Raw genomic sequence first — 23,093 nt, 5'->3', positions numbered from 1 at the left:
AGGTTATTTGGGCTCTTTATGATTAAATATGCAGGGGCTTTTCACTTTGTATTCCTCATGCAAGTACTGAAGAGTGTAACAATAAAGGATGTATATGAAGAATGCTGACTAGCTTTATTTGTTTGGGTACAGAACATGCTCTGCTTATTATGAGATTACTCGTGCGCCAAGATGACATTTTAGGCTGAGGGTGGCACAAGAGAAAAGTTGTCGGATGGCTCATCTTCTGTTGAACACGCTCATTAAATTTCATTGAAATCTAGCCAAAATGTTTAGATATTTTTGTATACATTCAAAAATGTGTCTATGATGGTGGTGCAAGAAAAAAGATCATAAGGTCTTCAAAAAACATTATGATTCCTCTCGGATTATCTAGTAGTATGAACATCCATAGCTAGGATAGTTTGGTCATTAGATTTAGAATTTAAAAACCTTGTCATGGACCTATGTGTCATAATGAAAATTTTGACCTGATGCTGGCACTGGATTCAATTTAGTTCAACAACAAGATTCCATAACCATTTGTTTTCAAAATTTCCCATTGTCTATTTGACCTATATTTCAATTTCAGAAACGCTGAAACATCTAATGATTTAGATTTGAATAACAGCTGGAAAAACTGAGGTGTTCACAACTTTTGACTGTTAGTGTATTTTTTTTTCCTTTTAAATAATTGTTCAATTTATACACAAGCAAAACTGTCATCAGTCAGTTTCAGCTGACCTGCAGTAAACTGTAACAGACACTTCCAACAAGTCTGGGTAATATTTTAATGTTACCTTTAAATAAGTTTGGCTAATAAGTTTGTTTCTTGTCCCGCTGGACAATCTTTTGAACACAGTGATGTGTCAGATCTCAGAATTATAACAAATATGATTGATGAACACAACTACAAAAACAAGTGAAACCAGAATTATCTTTTAATTAAACCTAATTCAACCAATTTAAAGGAATTTTTTGTGATCAGACAAAAACAGGCATGGATGCACCAATAGTAGTATGATAAATAATCCTTTAATCTCCCTCTCTTTCATTTGCATTTGTGTCATGATTATAAATTTGCAATAGCTTTTATAAATGCAGCCAGGAACCCTGTATTTCCTATCAGGAACACCACTAACACCATCTTCTTGACTGGGGAAATCTGAAAGAAATTGCATTGGAGAATTAGTAAAGGTCTAAAAGAAAAAAAAAACAGATTAAAAAAACAATGAATAAAGCAAGGCGAGTCTCACCTCTCCATGCTGCCACCTGCCACCAATATGAGCAAGCAAAATATTCTCTGTGTCATCACTCTTGTTGTTTCCTGTGGATTTTTAGTCAGATATGTCTGTTAGGTAGAAAATACTAAAACACAAAATGGTACATATAGTTTTAGTTCAAATAAATCTATTTCAAGAACACTGCAATGAACAACCTGAACATTACTACTCAGTGAAAGAACACAGCCTTCAAATGATGGAAGAGTTCCTTCTCTCATTAGGTCTTTTGTTACAAGACTTCTACAGATGGTTGACATTTCAAAGCTATTTAGCATTCACATTCACTCACACCTACATAAATACACCCACCTCTGATACACAAACAGACAGACACATACACACACAACCTAATAATCATTTTTGACTTTAGTCATAATGTGTTGGAACAGAACAATTGAATTTCTCGCTGCAGGCAGCATCAGCACTCGCGGCTAATTGAAACAGGTAACACCAACTGTTTACTCCAGGCATAAAGAAATAATCCACAGCTAACCAGAGACAGAATTCAAAAGGAAAAAAAAAAGAATATATTGAAGCATGCACTGGTAGCATAGCGGCATTTGATGAACACAGTTGGCAGTGTTTGTAGATGGGACACCAGTAAGAATTATTCTGCTGCACTAGTGAGTCCTGCTGCTGACCATCAAGTCCTCACAAATTCAACTAAGATGAACTTTGTCAAAATACTTTTTTTTCTGATAACCAGATATTTCATTTTCATTTTTCAGTCTGTCACCATTCACTAACACTTGCCTGTAGTGCCTCTACCTCTGAGTCTGCAAGGGTGGATTAGTAGAAGCAGATCTGCCAGCACAATCCAAAGCAGCCATCCAGTCAGCACTGCAGGAGACCAGGGAATGGGCAACAACAGCGCTTGCTGAGCAGCACCCAGGAATACACACACAGCTGGGAGGGAGAGAGGACCAGTCAGTGCTTGATCTGGAATTTCAGTCTCAGGCAGGATGAAAGAAAAGCATTTAGGTCAAGGGACACACAATACACTGTACACTTTACAAAGTGATTCATATAGTAATAGAAAAAAGTATGGATGCATTTTCCAAATCATTAACTATTTTTTTGATAGCATAAAGCAAAACAAATCTAAAAAGTAGAGTTTGGTAATATTCTGCTGTATATATTTCCTATTCTTTTCCCCATTCGCAGAGCCAAACCAAAAATAAACTGATGTCTCGAACAACTATTATCTACATTTCCGCAGCCACCATCCTCAAAGGGATCGCGAGTCCTGATAATGTAGCAATGACTTCTGAGTACTCTTGGAGGTCTGGCTATTATGGGACAGTGGGGTTGAGTATATTGAAAACAACTACCATTTAAAATAACAGAATTTGCCATTATGAAGTTCATGTATATGTATCACGTCATGGAAAACAAGTCTTCATGTCGCTTGCAGCAATCACATACAATTTCTCTAGAAAATGCACTTTCTAATTGTTCTTCTTACTGGCAAGTATCTGGCCAGCTGTGCCTGCTCCAAAGTGTAGCCAGTTGAAGATGATCCTCCTGCAGATGCAAAGAGACGGCACCTGGCATGATTTCAGTTAACATGGATGAATTCAAAAATCCACAGTGCTGCTTTTCACAGGACCGAAAAGGGATAAAATCCACTTACTTGAGACAGTGATGAGCCAGTCAGGAAGTTATTAAAATCTGGTTTTAGGTCTTACCTGGGGGACTCTGGGACTGGCCTGAGAACTGCCATAATAGGCTGGATGACAGACAGAGCCATGACGGCGCAGCCTATGTAAGGGTGAGAGCCTGCACCCTATGAGGAAAGAGAAGACAAGAGAAAACACAGATGAAGAGGAGCTGCAGTGACATTCTTTGCTTTAGATAAAAGCAGTGGTGGTTCTACGCCCCCCCCAAAAAATAGAAAAGACATTTCACACTAACAGCCGTGTTTTAACAATATTTATATTATAACAATCTCCAACTCCAACATTGCCAATACAATTTAGAAATTAAAGTTATCAGAAATTACATAAATATACTCTATACACCTAAAAGTGGCAAAAATATACACAACCACACATTACAACAGCAGAGAATAACAACAATATAAAATAAAAACAATATAATTTTATTATTTTAGAATAATAATAAAAAAAAGAATAATATACAAATAAAATATAGAATAAATATTCTGAATAGCACAAACCCTTCATCACACAAATGAAAACACACTAAAGGAAATTTAATTATAAAACTATTGCACTAAGAGCAGCAAACAAAAACTAAAACTAAAACCTGACCTTTCTGGCCTTCCTTGATGCAAAATCATCAATAATGTCATCATACGAAACCTGCTCCCCTATTGAGTGACTGATACTGATGACAGCAAGTCCAGTGAGCCCTTCCTGAGACATGGTTAACCTCAGGTACGACTTGATCAACTTTAGCTTTGAAAAGCTCCTCTCTGCTTGAGCCACAGTGACTGGCAGAGTAAGTGCAATCCTGAGAGCAGGATTATCAGAAAAACAAAACCGTGCAGGAATTATAGGCCTGTATTTATAATATGAATAAAATGTGCGTTATTTGGAAGAAAGTCGAGGTGACTTTAGCCCACTAATTCCATTAGAGTATTGCTCTATACATTCCATTTGGGAGATACCCAGAGGTGAACACGCCCCCCTCCTCTTTCCCCTCCTCACACAGCTTCTGAGCACAGCACCTTCTCAGCAAGCAGGGGTGCCTGCAGCTGCTGGGGGCGCCAGTTTGCCAAATCCTCACACAATAATATGATAGATAATAGGAAACCGCTTAGCGGTGCAGATGATTTTTTTTTTTTTCACGTGGTTGTGCCGCCCCCCCATGTGATGCCACCCCGGGCGGCTGCCTGGTTCACCCGTGCCAAAAACCACCACAAAGTGTGGTCTCCGTTAAAATGTTCTAATATAATAAATGGAATAATAAAACATCAATAAACACCTTTACTAGAGCCAGTACTACTTAGTCACAATCACTTCCACGTCTACTACTGCTACATGCTATTGCTGCTTCTGCTGCTATGCTCTTAAGAATGGTTTCAGTTTATTAAAATAATTCTATCAGCTGTAATGATATAAAATCTGATGATCAGACAGGTTGTCAACAGTTTATCCAGATCAGTGGAGAACCATTTTATTTGGAAGTCAAACTGAAACACCTGCAATGTTCATAATAATCCCTAATTGTACTAGAAAATTGTGTGCACACAATTACCATAAGTACAGTAGATCTGGAGGGAGGAGGGAGCTAACCATTTGGAGGTGACACACTCAGTAGCCTCCACACCCTCATGGAGGGAGCTTGTGTATGTGTTATTATGTAATTTTTCCTTTTATTATTATTGTTGTTGTTGTTGTTTTTATTATTATCATCAGCATTGCCATCATAAACATCGTAAGTCATTTTTCCGTTATTTCACCCTTTATTATCAAAACCCAAGCTGTCCCTCCACTGAGCTTAGATTGTAGCAATTCAATTAGAGAGTACAATGTTATCTAGCTATAATTAGAAAGTTATGTTAACTGATATGCTGGACAAAATTATGACATTATTACTTACGATTAATATAAAACATCTTTAACAACAAAAAAATAAGTAAGAGTCTGGAAAAAAATGCAAGTAAAAATACAGCAACTGGCAATTTGTAACTGGCAATTCTGATATGGAAATATGGAAATTAGACATGAGAAAAGGATATTCTATGATATCCACACTGAAAAAAATGTTTTGTTGAATTTACTCAATTTTAATATTGAAAGTGGTTGCACACAATACAATTCATCTAAATCTAGACATATTTTTTTTAAGTTGACTGTACTAGTAAATTCAAATAAATTATATAAGCAGTTTCAGCACAAAAAGTCTGAGTATTTATTATTCTTATTTCCTTAGTAATTTTAACTAAACCCATGTTTAATTTACTTTAATTCATTATGTAATTCATATATTGTGGTTACCTAATTTGTTTGCTACATGTTATTTAATATTAGGATTATTGTAAGTGTGCTGGAAGAGATAATTGATATCAATTTCTTGAGAAGGTGCAGTCCACCAGTATAAAAGTGAGGAGGCTGTGGTGGCCGGAGGCTAGAAGAGAGAAGAACAGCTACAGAATACAGCTCCAGATTGTAGCTCCTGCCATGGGCCCAAAATTTATGGGTATAGCCAGAGAGGCAGTTAAGAGCAAATTCTTTTGTTGTGTATTATTTTGGTTCTTCTCTTGAGAAGTGCTCTTGAGAAGTGCTCTTGAGAAGGTTCTTGAGAAGGTTCTTGAGAAGTGCTCTTGAGAAATTTCTTTCCCCCTTTTTTGCTTACTTTTGTCTTTCTGGTTGGCCCAATGTGCATTTTTTACTGTGAAGTTTTTGAACAAGACTAATTTTGTCAAATAAAATGGAATTGGGAATTGCTTCAGACTGCCACAGCTCATTGTTGTATACTGGGTTTCTCAGCCACCCCCACACCTACATATACATTTTGATTGTTTTAAATAAAATTGTGAATTGAATTAACATATTTAACATATGTAGAATAAAAGAATTTAATTTAAAACACAATAACAAATTAGGTAACCACAATATATGAATTACATAATGAATTTAAGTAAATTAAACTTGGGTTTAGATAGAATTACTAAGGAAATCAGAGTAACAACGACTCAGAATTTTTGTGCTGAAGCTGCTTACATAATATATTTGAAATTACTCAAAAATATTAAGTACAGTCAACTTAAAAATATGTCTAGATTTAGATGAGTGTATTGCGTGCAACCACTTTCAATATTAAAATTGAGTAAATTCAACAAAACGTTTTTTTCAGTGAACGTAGTTGTGGATCAGAAAAAGATAATACATTTTACATAAAGACATTTTGCATCTTAGTTGTTATATTTTCAGACTGGATGTCATCAAACAATGACATGAGCCACTTAACCTACTAACTAACCTAACTTTTTTACACCTTTTCAGAGTTTAAAAGGCTTTGTGAGGAATAGTTGTCCCAGCAGGAGGACAGGTATCATAGACATGACAGAGGAGACAAGAGTTCGAGTGAATCTGCCTCAATACTCACTCTGGCCATAAGCACTTAACTCTGCATGCAAGCAGTGCCAATTAGGACAAAACAACAGTGTCTGTCTGTCAGCATAATCCTGACAGTACATGTGAGGTACATTGATGCACATTTAAAGCTAATATCTGAGCACCAGAGACAGCAAGACAACACTATGACATCATTCACTTAGGCACTGTTGGAGAAGACCAGAAACAAGTAATACAAGTAGTGCAAGTCCATCTTATCCATACATTGCATGTGTTTGTATTAAAACTGAACAAGAGAATCTAGCACTGAGTTATAGAAGAACTACATTCTTCAATAAACACATCCAGAGTATCTTTTCAAATGTTCACTCATGCTGAAATTATTGTTTGTTTGGTGCTAGATTGAGTCAGTGGTATGTCACGGGGAAAGATAGACCCCTAGAGGCCACTGCAAAACATTGCCAACAGGGTTAGGGGCAGAAAGATGGATTTACAGTCAATGATTGATGCCAAGGAGCTGAAAATAATTTTTATGTTCCAAGTATGGACATCATCTAAAATATTAAGTATGGCCTGGGCTAGAATTTACTAACCCTACTCACAGGCTTAAGAATAAAGGCTATCAAATGTATTTAGACTAAAAATATTAAGATAGGTCACCAGGACTCTGAGGTTGTTTAACAGTAGATCTTTGAAGGTTGCAATACAAAAAAGAGGCAAGTACTTCTGAGACATGAGCAAAAACATACAATTAAAAGCACTGTAGAGAGGTTTTAGCTTTTTATTTGCAGCTGCTGCCTTCTCATAAACTGTTACCTTAGAGACTGAATGAGCTGCCAAATGATTTTGATTGATTTTTAATAGGTTTCCTCTGATCATCTACCAGGAGCAGAATCCCCCCCAATTTCAGCCAACTTCCCATAATTTCATCCTTATTTACATATTTCTATATCGTAAGATACAGAATAATATCATTGGATTTTAAAACTACATCATTTCATGTGTTAATTGTTGCCAGAAATATTAAAGATTTCACAAAAGCAACATGATTTTTCAATGAATATTGAGCTTTTACAAACAAATTACTGAGAAAATGTCAGGAATGTTTAGAAAATGAGAGGTAAGGCAGCTGTAGGGTAAATCTGTGCATCTGACTGACTAGCCCTCTCTCAGAATATGTGTTAATAATGTAATCCTACACTTCTCTATAAGTGGAAGTGGAAGATATCTATAAAACTTGGGGCATTATTTTGGCACCAAAGGTCCCATTGAAAAGGCTGTTGCATCTCAGTTGTGTGATCATCTACATAGGAACGGTTTGTTTGAAGTTTTTCAGTCAGGATTTAGAGTTCATCATAGCACAGAGACAGCACTGGTGAAAGTTACCAACGACCTTCTTACAGCATCAGATAATGGACTCGTCTCTATACTTGTCCTGCTAGATCTCAGTGCTGCATTTGACACCATTGATCATAATATCCTATTGGAAAGATTGGAACATGTTATTGGGATTAAAGGAACAGCACTAGGCTGGTTTAAATCATATCTATCAGATAGATACCAGTTTGTTCATGTTAATGATGATCCCTCCATATATACCAGAGTAAGGCATGAAGTTCCACAGGGTTCTGTGCTTGGACTGATACTGTTCACCTTATACATGCTTCCCCTAGGCAATATTATCACGAAGCATGGAATAAATTTCCATTGCTATGCGAATGATACCCAGCTATATTTATCTATGAAGCCAGACAAAACAGATCAGTTAGCCATACTTCAGGCATGTCTTAAAGACATAAAGGCCTGGATGACCTGTAACTTTCTTCTTCTGAATTCAGACAAAACTGAGGTTATTTTGTTTGGTCCCAAACACCTCAGAAACAGTTTATCTAATCATATAGTTACTCTGGATGGCATTAATTTAGCCTCCAGTACGACTGTGAGGAACCTTGGAGTTATTTTTGATCAGGATCTGTCCTTTAACTCACATATAAAACAAGTCTCTAGGACCGCCTTCTTTCACCTGCGCAATATCAGTAAGATTAGGAACATTCTGTCGCAGAGTGATGCTGAAAAATTAGTCCATGCTTTTGTTACTTCTAGGCTGGACTACTGTAATTCCCTATTATCAGGATGTCCAGTTAACTCTCTAAAAAGCATCCAGCTGATCCAAAATGCTGCAGCGAGAGTACTGACTGGAATTAGCAAGAGAGATCATATTACTCCTGTACTAACTTCTCTTCATTGGCTTCCTGTAAAATCCAGAATTGATTTTAAAATCCTTCTCCTTACATATAAGGCCCTCAATGGCCAGGCTCCTTCATATCTCAAAGAGCTGATAGTACCATATCATCCTAACAGATTGCTTCGTTCCCAGAATGCAGGTTTGCTTATGGTTACCAAAATCTCTAAAAGTAGAATGGGAGGCCGAGCCTTTAGCTATCAGGCCCCTCTCCTATGGAACCAACTGCCAGTTTGGGTCCGGGAAGCAGACACCCTCTCTAATTTTAAAACGAAGCTTAAAACCTTCTTGTTTGATAAAGCTTATAATTAGTTATAGTTACAGTCCTAGTTATTTATTAAACTTATAGTTAGTCACAATTATCTCTATAGACACTGTTACAGTTAAGGATATAGCCCTTAGTAGGGCTGGCTCAGGCAACTGAATCATCCCCTAGTTATGCTGCTATAGGCCTAGGCTGCTGGGGGACATCCCATGATTTACTGCGCACTTCTTCTTCTTTCTCTTTCTCTCCTCAGACCCACTCTCAAATTTATTAGCCTTTATTACATGTCATTAACTCTGTGTCCTCTCTGTCCCGTAGTCCTGTGTTTGTTTCTCTCTGGTCTCTCTTTCTCTGTACCTTTCTGCAGGTACCTCTGGCTCCACCCACCTGCTGCTGTTTATTGTTTACAATGATCTATTTCTAACATGTTTAATGTTCCATTCTGCTACAGATAAATATTGGATTAATATTCTTTGCAAACTGTAATGTAAATAATTACCAGTCATGACAGCTTTTTGCCTCCGTGCTCTGTTTCATAATTCTAATCTGCTGAGCACACATTATCCAATAACTGTTCACTAACTGTAATGTAAATGCTGACCCACATTGTCTGTATTATGCTTCATGTCCTTCTCCCCCTCTCCTCCATTCCTAGCTGTCCTATCTTCCTCCTTTTCCTCCTTTCACCCAGCCCGGCCATCGGCAGGAGGGTCCCCCATCTGACCAACCTCAAGGTTTCTTCCTGTTAAAAGGGAGTTTTCCTTGCCACTGTCGCCTTAAGTGCTTGCTCTGGGGTCAGGCTCTGGGTCTCTGTAAAGCGCTTTGAGACAATTTTGATTGTGGAAGGCGCTATATAAATAAAATTGAATTGAATTGAATTGAATTGAATTGAAGAACCTGCAAATACATTGTGTTGGTGTCTGCCCAAAAAACTGCAGCCTCTGTGGTGAGTCAGGATGAATAAATGCTTGGATGGATTCAACAGTGTGTCATTCACACCGCAGAGCAGCATGTGATTAATAGGGATGAGTCATTCACACACATGCTCACCACAGTGCAACTCAGGGAACACACACAGTGTTAGCTACAAGTTCATTCACAGCAGAGGAAGATCATTTACAGGAACACTTTCTAGCTGGAGAAAAGACTACCTTCTGATTAGTTTGTCAAAGATAATTATATCATGTCATCATGATGATTATGCACAAATTGGCATTGTTAGAATATACACACACACAAATCACTTCACCACAACACCATCACCATCACAGACAAAGAAACATTACAAAGGTCAGATGATTTGATAAACATAGCCATGATATTTCGGAAATCTGGTAAAGAAACTACGTTGCACCAGGATGAATTGTAACAACTAGAGATCCCTTAACTTTTCATGTAGAGTCATCTTCAGATTAAAATCTTTATGTGTCCAATACTTTGGTTTATGACCAAATACCAAAAACTAAAGACAACCCCATCAGCTTCAGATCTACTTTGTGTGTAGTGCTAATTAGCAAGTGTGAGCACACTAAATGCTAAGCTAAGATTTGTGAGAAAATATCCAGAGCTGACGAGGTAAATGAATACTCTCTCTTTTATGATAGACAAGAGGGAGCCTGCCTATTTCAATCTGTATGTGTGAATGAACCATTAAAGTCTCTTGCACCTCTAGCATCCCAACTGGAAAAACCACAAACTAGCATGGATGTTCACAACTCAGAACAGGAAGGCTCTGCAATAGGTGATTAAAACCACCTAGAACATCATTGGTACCAATCCACCAAGGTTTGGTGACACTGGTAAAGTGAGATGCCTGCACAGAGCCCAAAGCATACTAAAAGACTATATATTCCCCAGCAACATAGGAGTATCTGCTGCCACCAGACTTCAGAGCAGTTTCTTTCCTCAGGCTGTGAGACCACTGAATACATCTTCCACACCACGCCACTGTAATTGTTTTACTTTTATGACTTCTATTCATTCATTTATATAACTTTTGTTTTTTGTGAGAAGCAAAAGGACTACATCTGTAATTTGGTGATACAGTCTTGCGTTGCATAATGATAATTAAAGTGAATTACTGTTTTAGTTTTCAGACTACAAATGTAAAGTTTGGCCTGAGGGGTGAGCTACAGAAAAGGTTCCTGTGGTCATTAAAATGAAAAGGGTTCATCCCCTTTCAAAAATGCATGTACAGAGCAATTAATAGGACCTATTAGATAATGAGATAGCCTTTGTGAAAAGTTGGCCTTTTAGTCTGAGAAAGTCTGTCTCAGAAAACTGTTATGAAGAGAATTCTTTAACTCAGCAGAAAAAAAAATATTACGTTTTGCAGATTTTTTATACTAGTTTTGACTAATATAAATCTATATACACACACACAGTCAAAGGTCCAGCAGCGCAAGAACAAGCTATGATGACACAATGAGTTGTTGTGGAGACATGTGTGGGACTGACACAAAGATACACAGCAAAAGATTTTTAAATACTAAGAGCCAGTTAGACAGATGGAGGGGACAGGTGGACAAGTACGGAGGGGGTACAAACACACACTTGCACACAACACACACTGACAGTACCTTGCTCCATCCCCTTCTGTATATGAAAGGCAGGGTGAAGGCAACACTGGTTAGGACCATAGCCAAAACCATCATGGTTCGATGGACCTACAGAAAGAAGGAAAGGGAGAGAGAAGGGGTACTATTTAAATACTAGATGAAGAATTGGTCACTATAGTGTTATGTCCATTGGAGATAGACAGTAGCAAATAGATCTAATTATGGAAATTATATGAATCATTATGTTAATAGAATATATTTTAAAGCATATCCCATGTTTGGAAGCATGTTTGTAAGTTGTTATTTTCATTGTAATGGATATAGAGGCGCTCTCACCTGAAACCAGGGCCAAAGGTTTTTGTAGTGGCGAGCAATGAAGATGGCTGTGCTCACTGTCCACACCCAGGCAGTCAGCATTAACACACCTGAGAAGACGGACCACTGATTTGTAGATGTTCAGAGCCAAAATCTGAGATTCATGAGTTAGTAAATGTGTGATGCAAATGTGTAAGATGCAGTATGTTCGACCGCAAAAGTCATTTATAAAACTGTCATGATTGTTTGTGGAAAGTCTTCAATCTGCATTTGTCCTTATTCATTTATTCTTTAATATTTTGTTACTTTTAAGGTTGATTTGTACTTCTGCATTAGGGGTTACAGCATAGCTATGTAGTCTATGCACATACAGCTCTGGAAAAAATTAAGAGACCACTGCAAAATTATCAGTTTCTCTGATGTTACTATTTATAGGTATGTGTAAAAATAACATTTTTGTTTTATTCTATAAACTACTGGCAACATTTCTCCCAAATTTCAAATAAAAATATTGTCATTTAGAGCATTTATTTGCAGAAAATGGCAAATGGTCAAAATAACAGAAAAGATGCAGTGTTCTCAAACCTCAAATAATGCGAAGAAAACAAGTTCATATTCATTTTTAAACAACACAATACTAATGTTTTAAGTTAGGAAGAGTTCAGAAATCAATATTTGGTAGAATAACCCCGATTTTCAATCACAGCTTTCGAGCATCTTGCCATGCTCTCCACCAATCTTTCACGTTGCTGTTGGGTGACATTATGCCACTCCTGACGCAAAAATTCAAGCAGCTCAGCTTTGTTTGATGGCTTGTGACCATCCATCTTCCTCTTGATCACATTCCAGAGGTTTCCAATGGGGTTCAGGTCTGGAGATTGGGCTGGCCATGACAGGGTCTTGATCTGGTGGTCCTTCATCCACACCTTGATTGACCTGGCTGTGTGGCATGGAACATTGTCCTACTGGAAAAGCCAATCCTCAGAGTTGGGGAACATTGTCAGAGCAGAAGGAAGCAAGTTTTCTTCCAAGATAACCTTGTATGTAGCTTGATTCATGCATCCTTTGCAAAGACGAATGTGCCTGATTCCAGCCTTGCTGAAGCACCTCCAGATCATCACCAATCATCCACCAAATTTCACAGGGGGTGTGAGACACTGTGGCTTGTAGGCTTCTCCAGGTCTCCGTCTAACCATTAGACAACCAGGTGTTGGGCAAAGCTGAAAACTGGACTCATCAGAGAAGATGACCTTACTCCAGCCCTCTATGGCCAATCCTTATGGTCTTTTGCAAACCTCAGCCTGGCTCTTCTTTGCTTCTCATTGATGAAGGGCTTTTTTCTAGTTTTACACAACTTGAGCCCTGCCCCTAGGAGCCTGTTTTGAACTGTTCTCACAGTGCAATTCACCCCAGCTGCCATTTGCAATTCTTTTTGTAGGTCACTTAATGTCATCCTACGGTTGCTGAGTGACATTCAAATGAGTTGACAGTCATCCCGGTCAGTGGAGAGCCGGTTTCACCCTCTGCCAGTCTGTAGCTTTGTTGTCCCCAGTGTCTGCTGCTTGACCTTGTTCTTATGAACAGCCATCTTAGAAATTTTAAGGATGCAAGCAACCTGACGCTCACTGTATCCCTCTGCCAGTAAAGCCAGAATTTAACCCTTCTTTTCCTCAAACAAAACTTTTCTTTTCAACTCTTTTGGCATGGTCAATAGTTATTTTTTGATTGCTATTACTTTTGAGGTACTACTAGCACTGTTTTTGCCATCCAGCCAGTCCTATTGCAAGAGGATAATGATGACCACAGCAGTGGTTTTTATACTTGTCCTCATTAAACAGGATTTGGTTCAGGTGATCACCTCATCAGTACCTCATTAAGTAGACTGAGGTGTGCTTGTGTTGGAATTCAAGATACATAGCAACGGAATGGCTGTCATACTTGTAGAGATACAGATTTCAGAAGAATTTGCAGTGGTCTCTTAATTTTTTCCAGAGCTGTAATCTCCCCAAAAATGTAACCACATGTAAGAGCTGCAGTGGATATAGAGATGGTGACAACAAGAACTATGATTGGTCAGCTCTTTTTTTTTTATCTGACAAGTTTTTGATGATGGCAAAGTCTTCAGTTGTTAAGACTGAAGACAACATGAGGCAATTTGAAAAAAGATTCAATGATGTGCTGCTTATCAGTTACACATATCTGACATATATACTGCAATACGTCAGTCATCTCTCACACTGAATTAAAGAAATAGAGCAGTGACAGGTAATGGTCTCCAGTATTCAGTAATGGAACATGATGGAACCTCCCACTGTCTTTTAAATCAGCAGTAAAGGACACAGTTACTGTAGTGAATACAGATTAAACACAATATGGCTTGATCACTCACAATACATTTCTGTAGTGTTGTGACAATAGTATCAGTGGGTGCAATCCAACTTTAAATTAAAAATTACAATGTATTTAAAACTACACAAAAAACTATACCATTGGTATCTATGGTGGAACTCTTGTTAACCCCTTTCTTCAACAACAAGTTCAGCTTTTTATGGAACAGAAGTAGACATGCAATTAGACCTATTTGTGACCTTAGTATTCTGTAATTTAGACTGTGATTCAGTCACATAGTATTATGTATGAAAACCCTAAGGGAAAACATTATATTATACCCACTTAACAAGCAGCAGGTGGCATGTTCAAGAGCATTTTTATAATCTCACAGATACTTTCTGCCCGATATGTGATAATATGTTTGTCCAGTGTGAGACCAAAGTTAAAATTCACAATAACTGCACAATAAAGAAAGAAAGAAAATCTTATCTATGATGCCTCTGAGGGAGTGCTTTTTTATTTACACACAGTAAATACCTGATACTGCAATTAAATTTCACCCATTAAGTTGAGCTTGAAGGTTCATTCTTGATCTAAGAAACAGAAGCTTGACCAGTAAGTAGTCCATCTTGCAATGGGATCATGACCCCTGTCAACATGCTGATGTTCTGACCCATAAGTATTCAGTAGTCATGGGTCAGACCACACCAATCTTCCAACTCAGACTTCATTTTGCTCTCAACTGTGCACCAAGTTTTGTGATATAAATGCCTGCCAAAGTACTCAAAACCACCTCTGTTGGGGTTCCTGCAACAGTAGGTAGGTCTCCTGGGCCACATTTTTCCATGATGAAACACACATACACACACACACACACACACACACACACACACACACACACACACACACACACACACAGACTCAAAAGCTGAAAACAATACCAGACACACTGCCGTGGCTAGTAATAAATAGATATAACCCTCAGGGCCAATTTTACATTTTCAGGCCTGCTATGGCTAAAAGTCAAAGAATTCAAAGACTGCAGTATGTTATTTTATTTGTCCAACTCTGTGGTACTGTGAGATGTAATGAAAATGGCAGTCTAGCCTTGATCTTTAGATTTATAGAGTTTTAGACTAATTTAATAATGGTAATATACAAAGCCTATACTGGAACCAGAAAATGTTTGTCAACTAACCATGAAACTTGATCAGCAAGGGGGAGCGAGAGCCACTTAGATCCTCTGGATGTCCAGTAATCACCTTCTGATTGGTGGAGATGAGAGGCTGACGATCATGTCTGAGGATAAAACCTGTGGAGTATAAAGTTTTTCCAACATGAACCCTGCACTAAATTTACAAAAAATTAAACATTCATTTTGTGTAAAATGCACAAGAAGTGTAACAAGAATGTTCATGTTTTAGTGCACCATTGTTTTCTAGCAGCAGCTGAAGAGGAAACAATGTATGCTATTCTCAGCAATCTGACTCACACAAGTATTCCCACTGAAGGCATGACTAGTCAGATAGAAATACACACGGACCAAGCTGTGAACAACCAACATCACCTCAGCCTTCAAAGTGTTTCCATGAGTACAACAGCAGACACGTGGAGAGAGCTCAGTACAAAAAAGGGAGAATGAAACTTGTGCAAAACCTGATGACTCTTGTTATCCCAGCACGATTTGACCATGTTCCAAAGAGCTTCTTGAGGTGTCATAGAATGCTTGGCTTTTGCAGTCTTCAAGTGCAACCATAAATGTTCAGTGGGGTTGAGGTTAGGTGACTGTGGAAGAAAATCCATGACAGTCAGGCCTCCTTGATCTTCTCTGGTCTTCAAGTAGTTCTTGCAAGGTTTTAGAGGTGTGTTTGGGCTCATTACCCTGCTGCAGCATGAATCCATTTCCACAAAGATGCATAATAGTGGGTATTGTTCTGAAGAATGGAGGGGTGCTTCTCCTTGGTGTAGACGATTTGGTGCAGGTGTCCATCTCCAAAGAAGGCAAGACATCCTCAGACTTGAATAACCACCACCACATTTCATTGTCGGTTTGATCACACAGCTTCTCTCTCCTGCTCATCTTCCTATACACTCTACTGTCATAAATCTCAAAGTTGGATTCATCAGTAAATAGGACTTTTTTCCCAGCCATCCACTGTGAAATGCTGGTATTTCTTAGTCCACCCCACATTCTGAAAAGGTCAGTTTATAATAAAAATGTCTACTATGAAATAAAAATGAACTGAATGATAATGAATTGAGCTTTAATTATTTCTTAAATTGTTTTATTGATATATTTTACACAATGTTTCATGGGATTGTTTGAATATTTATTTAATACTGAACACTTACAGTTAAATATTAGCTTTCACATTGTCTTACCTTGGTGAGATCTACCATGGACCAGAAATAAGAAGTAGCTCTGGTTTAAGTTGAACCTGTCAGGTAGAAGGATGTTTCTATGGAAACGACACTGGATGACCCCATCGGCCAGCCTCCAAGCCTGACCCCAGAGAGCCTCCTGGAAACAGAGAGGTCGGTATTGAAAACTGAGTGTCACAACATACAACCACTGTTACTGTATGCTGATGATGAGCTGTATGTCTGAGTGCACCTCCATTGCCAGCTCAGGGTGTGTTCGTCCAGAGGCATATGCAGCATTGATGGTAACTCTGCCTCCATTATTCACACACAAATAGACATCATCATTCCCCTACAAGGACAGAAACATTTACATACATACAGCAACATACATTTAGAGCTCATTGCTTTCAGTCCCCAAAAGTTGTGTTTATTACTGTAACAGGGGCTTATAGATGTAAAAACACTGGTATGAGTGTGCTGGGATATCAAGTCAAAGCCGGACTCTGATATTTCATAGTTTGCCTCTTTCTGCCCTTCAGTAATCATACATATCAATCATATAGGAATCATACATAGCCTGTTTAGTAAACACAAGCTAGAATTTCTGGGTGTTTAACTTAAAGAATTCTGTCTTTAAAAGCCACTAATATGTGAGGATTTTGGTGGTAACAGTGTTGTTGACATTTCATTATGAAACTCACCATCCATTTATCCAGAGATAGGGCCATGGACATGTAACCTTCAGCAGGCCCACTGAGTTCAAACATCACACTACATCCTGCTTCATCAGTGGTAAATGACAGGAAGAAACAGTGGGGATCTGACTCTGGGTGACAGCCCACTGGGTCTCTGAGGCAAGATTTACTGTGACCACACCCCACTGAACTAAACTGAGGAGGAAGACGACAACAGTTCAGATATGTAGCTGGCATTCTTATTCTGAATTACAATGAAATAGTTATTCTGGATAATGTGCAGACCTTCCAGTGAGGTCTGTGTTGTATCTGAAGTAACAGGGACATGGTTTCTGGAAAGATTTGATGCTATTGGATTGGAAGTGCCATATTTAAAAGCTGTGTGCACCACAAACTAAATTCCATTGACCTAGGTAGACGTAGAAATCTCAGAGACAGGTATCTCAAAATATGGACAGGTAAAACTACAACTACGTGCATGGATAGATGCCACTAAATAATTAATAAAAAACGAATAATTTTGAGGATACAGCTTTTGTTGTTTTAGACTGTATTTTATCATATTTGTGACAGTTAAGTGGGTAATAAAAAAAAATACACAAAATTTTAAAACCTCTAATCCTCGTTGTTTGTCCTCAGTGATAATGTGAGATACTGACCGGTGCGGACAGAGCAGTGGGGCTGGTGGTTTGAGCAGGAACAGAAGTGAATGGAGCAGCAGTCGCTTCTGTCAGAGAGACCACGGGACCTGCAATCCTCACCCAATATACCCTATACCTATGCACCACTGTCACACTGCAAAAACAAATCAAACACACCTTGAGATACCAAAGCATGAAATATGGGGAAAAAAGTATGGCGTCAGCTTCTCCATCTTCACAAACCTGTATGACAAGATCTGTCAACAAATTCATGATTGAAAATAGAGTCAAATTATGTATTTTAAATTACGCTTGTTGGACAACCCTTGTGTGTAGGTCAAACTTGGCTCAAACTGAAGTGTAATGCATACTCACAGAAACTGGACTCTTTGTGGAGGGTTCATCGGTGACTCCCACACAGCCTGAATTTGAGTCTTTTTTGTGCTTCTCTTGTGGCTCACCCCAGATTGCTTCAAATGACAGGGATTCACAGCACCACACACAAAGAGCAACATCATTAAACACAATGTTGAGCCATACTGAGGTGGCATGCCAGGGCTGGCAGCTTCTTAGCTGTTGTTTCAGCTCATGGCTGCATACTGTAAGTAATAATTATGTGCAATAAAACAGGAACTTCAGAATTTTACATGGAATTTTTTTCTGAGACTGGAAACAAGAATCCCAAAGGCAAGTAATATCATATATTTATTCACTTTAGTCAAGGCTTATTTTTGTTCATTTGTAACATTGGAATGTTTGTCAGTATGCCAGTAGGTGATCAATGTAGCTGTCCATGAAAGGACAGGCGTTCAGTGTTTTCTCTGATTTAATTTACTCCATTCAATAATTATTTTAAATTCCATTTTTCCTATTGCTGTTAATCTACCAGCTATTAAACTCAGCATCTTTCACAATGTGAGAGCAACAGAGGAGTGAGTCTAACGTGACATTGTAAAGATGGAATTAGTGCCATGGAGATGTACAGTTTCTAATCATGACTTTATCAAGACAGCAGGAAAGGAGGCAGAGTTGAGTTTGTATCAGAAAATTGAAAGAGGGTCTGGGTCTTGTATAAGCCTGTTTCAAATAAAGCTCTAGTTCTCTTTGCAGCTGAGATAAATAAAGACACCCAGCATTATTTGAGAATTCACATCATGTTTTTTGTGTTTATTGTCCAGACACCATGCTGTACTTTCAGTGCCTTCAAAAAGTATTCATACCCATTCAGTTTTTGAACACTTTGTGTTGTAGACTTAACTGTATGATCATTTTTGTAAAAAGCAATGTGAGTTCTTTTAGTTCAGCAACAGTGAAAATAAATGTACTACTTTTTTTTGTAGAAGTTTGGTTTAACAAAAGTGTATTTCTGTACCATGTAAATTCTCACACAGTGCTCCTATTCAACACAGGCAGAAGGCAAGTAATAACAAAATATCTGCACTATCGAGGTAATCATTAAATTTAAGGGGGTGAAACTCCTGCACACCTGAGTGTGGCCACACTGTAGCAGCTGGGACTCATGAGGGTCACTCAGGATGAAGAAACCCACTGCTGGGAAGTCCAATTTCCCAGCATCCCGAGCTTCTATAAGGAACCCCCTGAAGAATGTGGGGTCAGAGGAGGCAACTTGCAAAGATACTGCCGGTGAAGAATAAGAGAAAAGAGAGATTAGGAGAGATAATTTGTCACTATAGTGGCTTGTAGCATTTACTGTAAGTTTAACAGCCTACCTGTGATGTTGTCACCAGGACTGAATGTGGATTTGTCCACAGTGATACTGTATGGAGGAGGGTCTGGGCTGGGGTCGTAACCATGTTGAGGCACCATGTCTCCACAGGCCACACTCACCTTCCCATTACTGTACCCTATGACGGGGTCTCCACATCCAGTCAGTACTGCCAGCAGGAAGTATGAACGCCACATTGCTGATGCCTACAGCAAAAAGAGAGAGGTAATACAGGAACCTACTAGACCTGTGATGATACTTTTTTTATCGTCCTCTACAGAAAAACAACAAGTTGGTGGTTTGTTCACACATTTATTTATGCTTTGTCTTTTTGTTTTTTTTCTAACAAGCATCTTCTTGTGGGCTTGTAAATTATGACTGTTCAGTTAACAATACCCCTATGTAATTAAATTTTGTAAATTTCAGTTTATTATGGAGTTTAAGTATTTTTATAATATTTCAAAGTCCTAAATTTCTTGGGTTAAATAAAATATGGACAATATGGAGCAACCTTTTAACAATTAAATATATTAGGCACTACATTCCACTGTAGGATGAGTTAAATGGCCTAACTGAATTATAGGAGAGCTCATTAACCTGACTAAATTTTTGGGTAGACCTACGAAAAAGAAAAAGAAAAGAACAAAAACAACACAAAAAATCAAGCATGACATTCAACCACTAAAACTAATTTTTCTGTTCAGGAATGCAAGTTCACTCAGTTTCAGTTTTTTTGTAAAACAGTAAATCTGAAAATTAATGGCTAAAAATAATAATGATATTGTAGCATATCATTTCAGTTAAAGAGTTTCTACATACTGGTGTATTAACCATTACAGAAACATAAAGAATGATTTTGGTAATTAATTTAGGGCAGCTGTGGCATAAACCTTACATTGGGTGGCGGTCTAATAAATTTGTTAAGCACTGTACTTTTCATTTAAAAAATATATCATATGCATCCTAATGCAGTGTTGCTGCCACCACAATGATTGGAACATAGTTTGTGGGTGTGCAGTGGTTACATTAGAAGGTGGGGACTAGGACTTGGGACCATCTAAGTGGCTTCTCGTCAGATTCAGTGGCCTGTTAATATTGTATTTATCATCTCAGATGTGATTAGTTGAGTGTGCTTCAGTGCCTTCAAAACGTGTAGAGCTATCTAGGGTAGACACAAGTATAGTGCAGTATCCTAAGAATAGTGTATGTTTATAGTGTTTTATTTTATGTAAAGTTGTATACATTTAATGCTGCACTTTGAGGATCATGTGACAGTCACATATCTATGGTAAAAATAAATAAATAAACAGAGAGAGAGAGAGAGAGAGAGAGAGAGAGAGAGAAAGTACAATAATGAAAATGTTGTGGAGAAGACATCTGTCTCCCAATTTGTCTCCCATATAAAGCTGGGAGGACAAAATGTTCAAATCAGCTGTTTCGGAAAGCAATGACAAATAACTTGTTCAGTTATTTAAGTTGGACTTGTTTGCACCTCTTCAACTGTGAACAATTTTGCGTTTCTCTTTTGAAAAATCTGTGGAATTGGTGGTGCTAAAATCTGTGCTGTTCTTTGTAAAATTATAGCTAAAAAACATACATACATACATTAACATGTATAACATTAGAATAGCCCACTTTCTTTAAATATAAATTCAGTCTGTGTAAGAATTAACAGATGTAGCTGTAGAGTTAATAGGGATAATAAACACATACAAGAAAAACACAAATAGCAAAGAGGAAAAGCCTTTAAATGCCATACCACGAAGATAAACGAGAAGTCGGTGTGGATCTCCAACGTGCAGCTGATTCACTGGCTGACGTTATCTTTGTACAGACAGCAGGGGCATGCTGGACAGAGGCTGATTCACTGTCATCAGCTCCACAGCACAATCAGCCTACTACAGGTCAGACAGTTTAAAAGGCTCACTGAGATAATGTCAGCCGCTTCATCTGAAACATAAACCCTGGCCTCTGCTGGGGAAGAAGCTGTTAACTGACAACTTTGCTTGTAGAGTGATAGATCAAAGGTGGTGGACACGGGTCAGCATGGGACCGGTCTGCAGCTACGCAGCAAGCTGCGACGCACTATGTGCTCTGACGCTCCCCTCGTGTATAATGTGAATTGAGCGCCCATGACCCATCGGTTCACCGGTTGTCCCTCCTTAGACCACTTTTAGTAGATCCTAACCACTGCATACCGGGAACACCCCACCAGATCTGCCGTTTTGCAGACACCCTGACCCAGTCGTAGCCATCACAGTTCGGCCCTTGTCAAAGTCGCTCAGGCCCATTTTTCCTGCTTCCAACACACCAACTTCAAAAGCTGACGTTCAACTGCTGCCTAACATATCCCCGTTGGCAGGTGCCAGTGTGAGATAATCAATGTTATCCACTTCACCTGTCCGTGGTTTTAATATGATGACTGATCGGTCTATATAAAAACGTTTAGGCCTACAATACAGTTATATTCTAGCACCGCATCTCATTCTCATCCTTTACTTTTCAATGCTTACTTCCTTTTGACTGTGCTGAAAAAGAATTAAGCTGTTGCCAGAATGGCAGAATAAGTATGGCTCATACTCATTTGTTCTTATAAAACAAAATATAACCTTCCAAGACAACAACATATCTATTGTCACACAGCTGTGAGAAAGTTCTGCTCATCTAAATGCAAGTGTTTGGGCTTACCTCCACCCTGTGCTGGCCCTGTGTCCGTTTGTGTCCACCCTGAATGCACAAAGTCGTGGTGGCCCTCAGAGAGCAGACTTCTGCTGCCTTCACTTCCCAGGGAAGAAAATCGTACATGTGAGACTTCCGCTGTGAAATATACGTTCCCTCAGCTTCCAGATACTTGGGAGCAAGGATGGTTCCATTTCTATTCTAGAAGAGTTATGTCATCATCTACCGCTTATCTTGGTCCAGGCGCAGGTCGCGGGGGCGACTGTTGCCCAGCCCATAATGCACCTAAGTCCTACGGCACCTCCGACAGGTGGTGGAGTGGGGCTCAAAACCCACAACCCCGAGAAACCGAGTCTTGTGCTCTACCAACTGAGCTAACCGGGCGGTAATCTCTAATAGAGTGCTATTCATTTTAAATAAATAATCACAACACTTTTAAAGTGACAACTTAAAGTATAATTGCATAAAGTGATTGCTTCAGTACATTTTGGTCCATTGCTCAACATTAAAATTCATGCTTTTCTTCCAAATATCTTCATTTTGCTCAAGTGTGCTAAGGCAGACCTGCTGGTGTGCGAAAAAAAAAAAAAAACTAAGGAAAAATTGAGAGCAACAAGAGAAGACTTGTTCTGGTAGAAGACAGAAGGATAAATGGTACCTGTCATTTTTCAACGATTTGCAAATTATGGATATTACTTTTTCAGCCATACCTTTGATTTAATCTTTGTGACTCAGACTGAAATAGCCAATAGATTTCATCATGTTTTTACATGTCTTGCTTTCAGCAATTCAGTATGACAAGTTTATTTCTCATCTCTTATCAAGAATTATTAAGTTGTTCCCAGATAACATTATCTATACAGGGGAAACGAAATCTGTTAGAGCCATAAGGCCTATCACAGTTGATAGCAGACACTGAAGGATTAAATGGACTCAACTATGTCCAGTCTGAAAGGTAAAATCATACATC

At 38.5% G+C, this 23,093-nt stretch overlaps 1 protein-coding gene across 1 annotated transcript; it reads right to left on the bottom strand.

Moving 5' to 3' along the window:
* Nucleotides 1–1,008: 1,008 nt before the first annotated feature.
* frrs1b (ferric-chelate reductase 1b) lies at nucleotides 1,009–21,275 on the bottom strand. Its single transcript, XM_041065535.1, has 16 exons — nucleotides 21,204–21,275; nucleotides 19,449–19,650; nucleotides 19,205–19,356; nucleotides 18,094–18,188; nucleotides 17,737–17,872; nucleotides 17,084–17,272; nucleotides 16,633–16,731; nucleotides 16,401–16,539; nucleotides 15,217–15,330; nucleotides 11,709–11,797; nucleotides 11,394–11,480; nucleotides 2,951–3,048; nucleotides 2,728–2,786; nucleotides 2,031–2,168; nucleotides 1,236–1,306; nucleotides 1,009–1,144 (listed from the first exon to the last, which is right to left on the bottom strand). Exons 2-16 carry the CDS (start codon nucleotides 19,639–19,641, stop codon nucleotides 1,052–1,054), a joined length of 1,752 nt encoding a protein of 583 aa, XP_040921469.1. The 5' UTR covers nucleotides 19,642–19,650; nucleotides 21,204–21,275; the 3' UTR covers nucleotides 1,009–1,051.
* Between the last annotated feature and the right edge of the window lie 1,818 nt (nucleotides 21,276–23,093).

Source organism: Toxotes jaculatrix, chromosome 20 (assembly GCF_017976425.1).
Source record: "Toxotes jaculatrix isolate fToxJac2 chromosome 20, fToxJac2.pri, whole genome shotgun sequence".
In the NCBI taxonomy this organism is placed as follows: Eukaryota; Metazoa; Chordata; class Actinopteri; family Toxotidae; genus Toxotes; species Toxotes jaculatrix.
The sequence above is the reverse complement of the archived record's forward strand: the minus strand, read 5'-3'. Positions and strand labels throughout refer to the sequence as shown.

Excerpts from the sequence above, each read along its gene's own strand:
- frrs1b (XM_041065535.1), bottom strand. The coding sequence starts at position 19,641 with ATGTGGCGTTCATACTTCCTGCTGGCAGTACTGACTGGATGTGGAGAC. Across the intron at positions 16,732-17,083 it reads TATCTCTGGATAAATGGATG|GGGAATGATGATGTCTATTT; the intron begins GTGAGTTTCATA and ends CTGTCCTTGTAG. Across the intron at positions 2,169-2,727 it reads AGCTGGCCAGATACTTGCCA|CTGTGTGTGTATTCCTGGGT; the intron begins GTAAGAAGAACA and ends TCTCCCTCCCAG.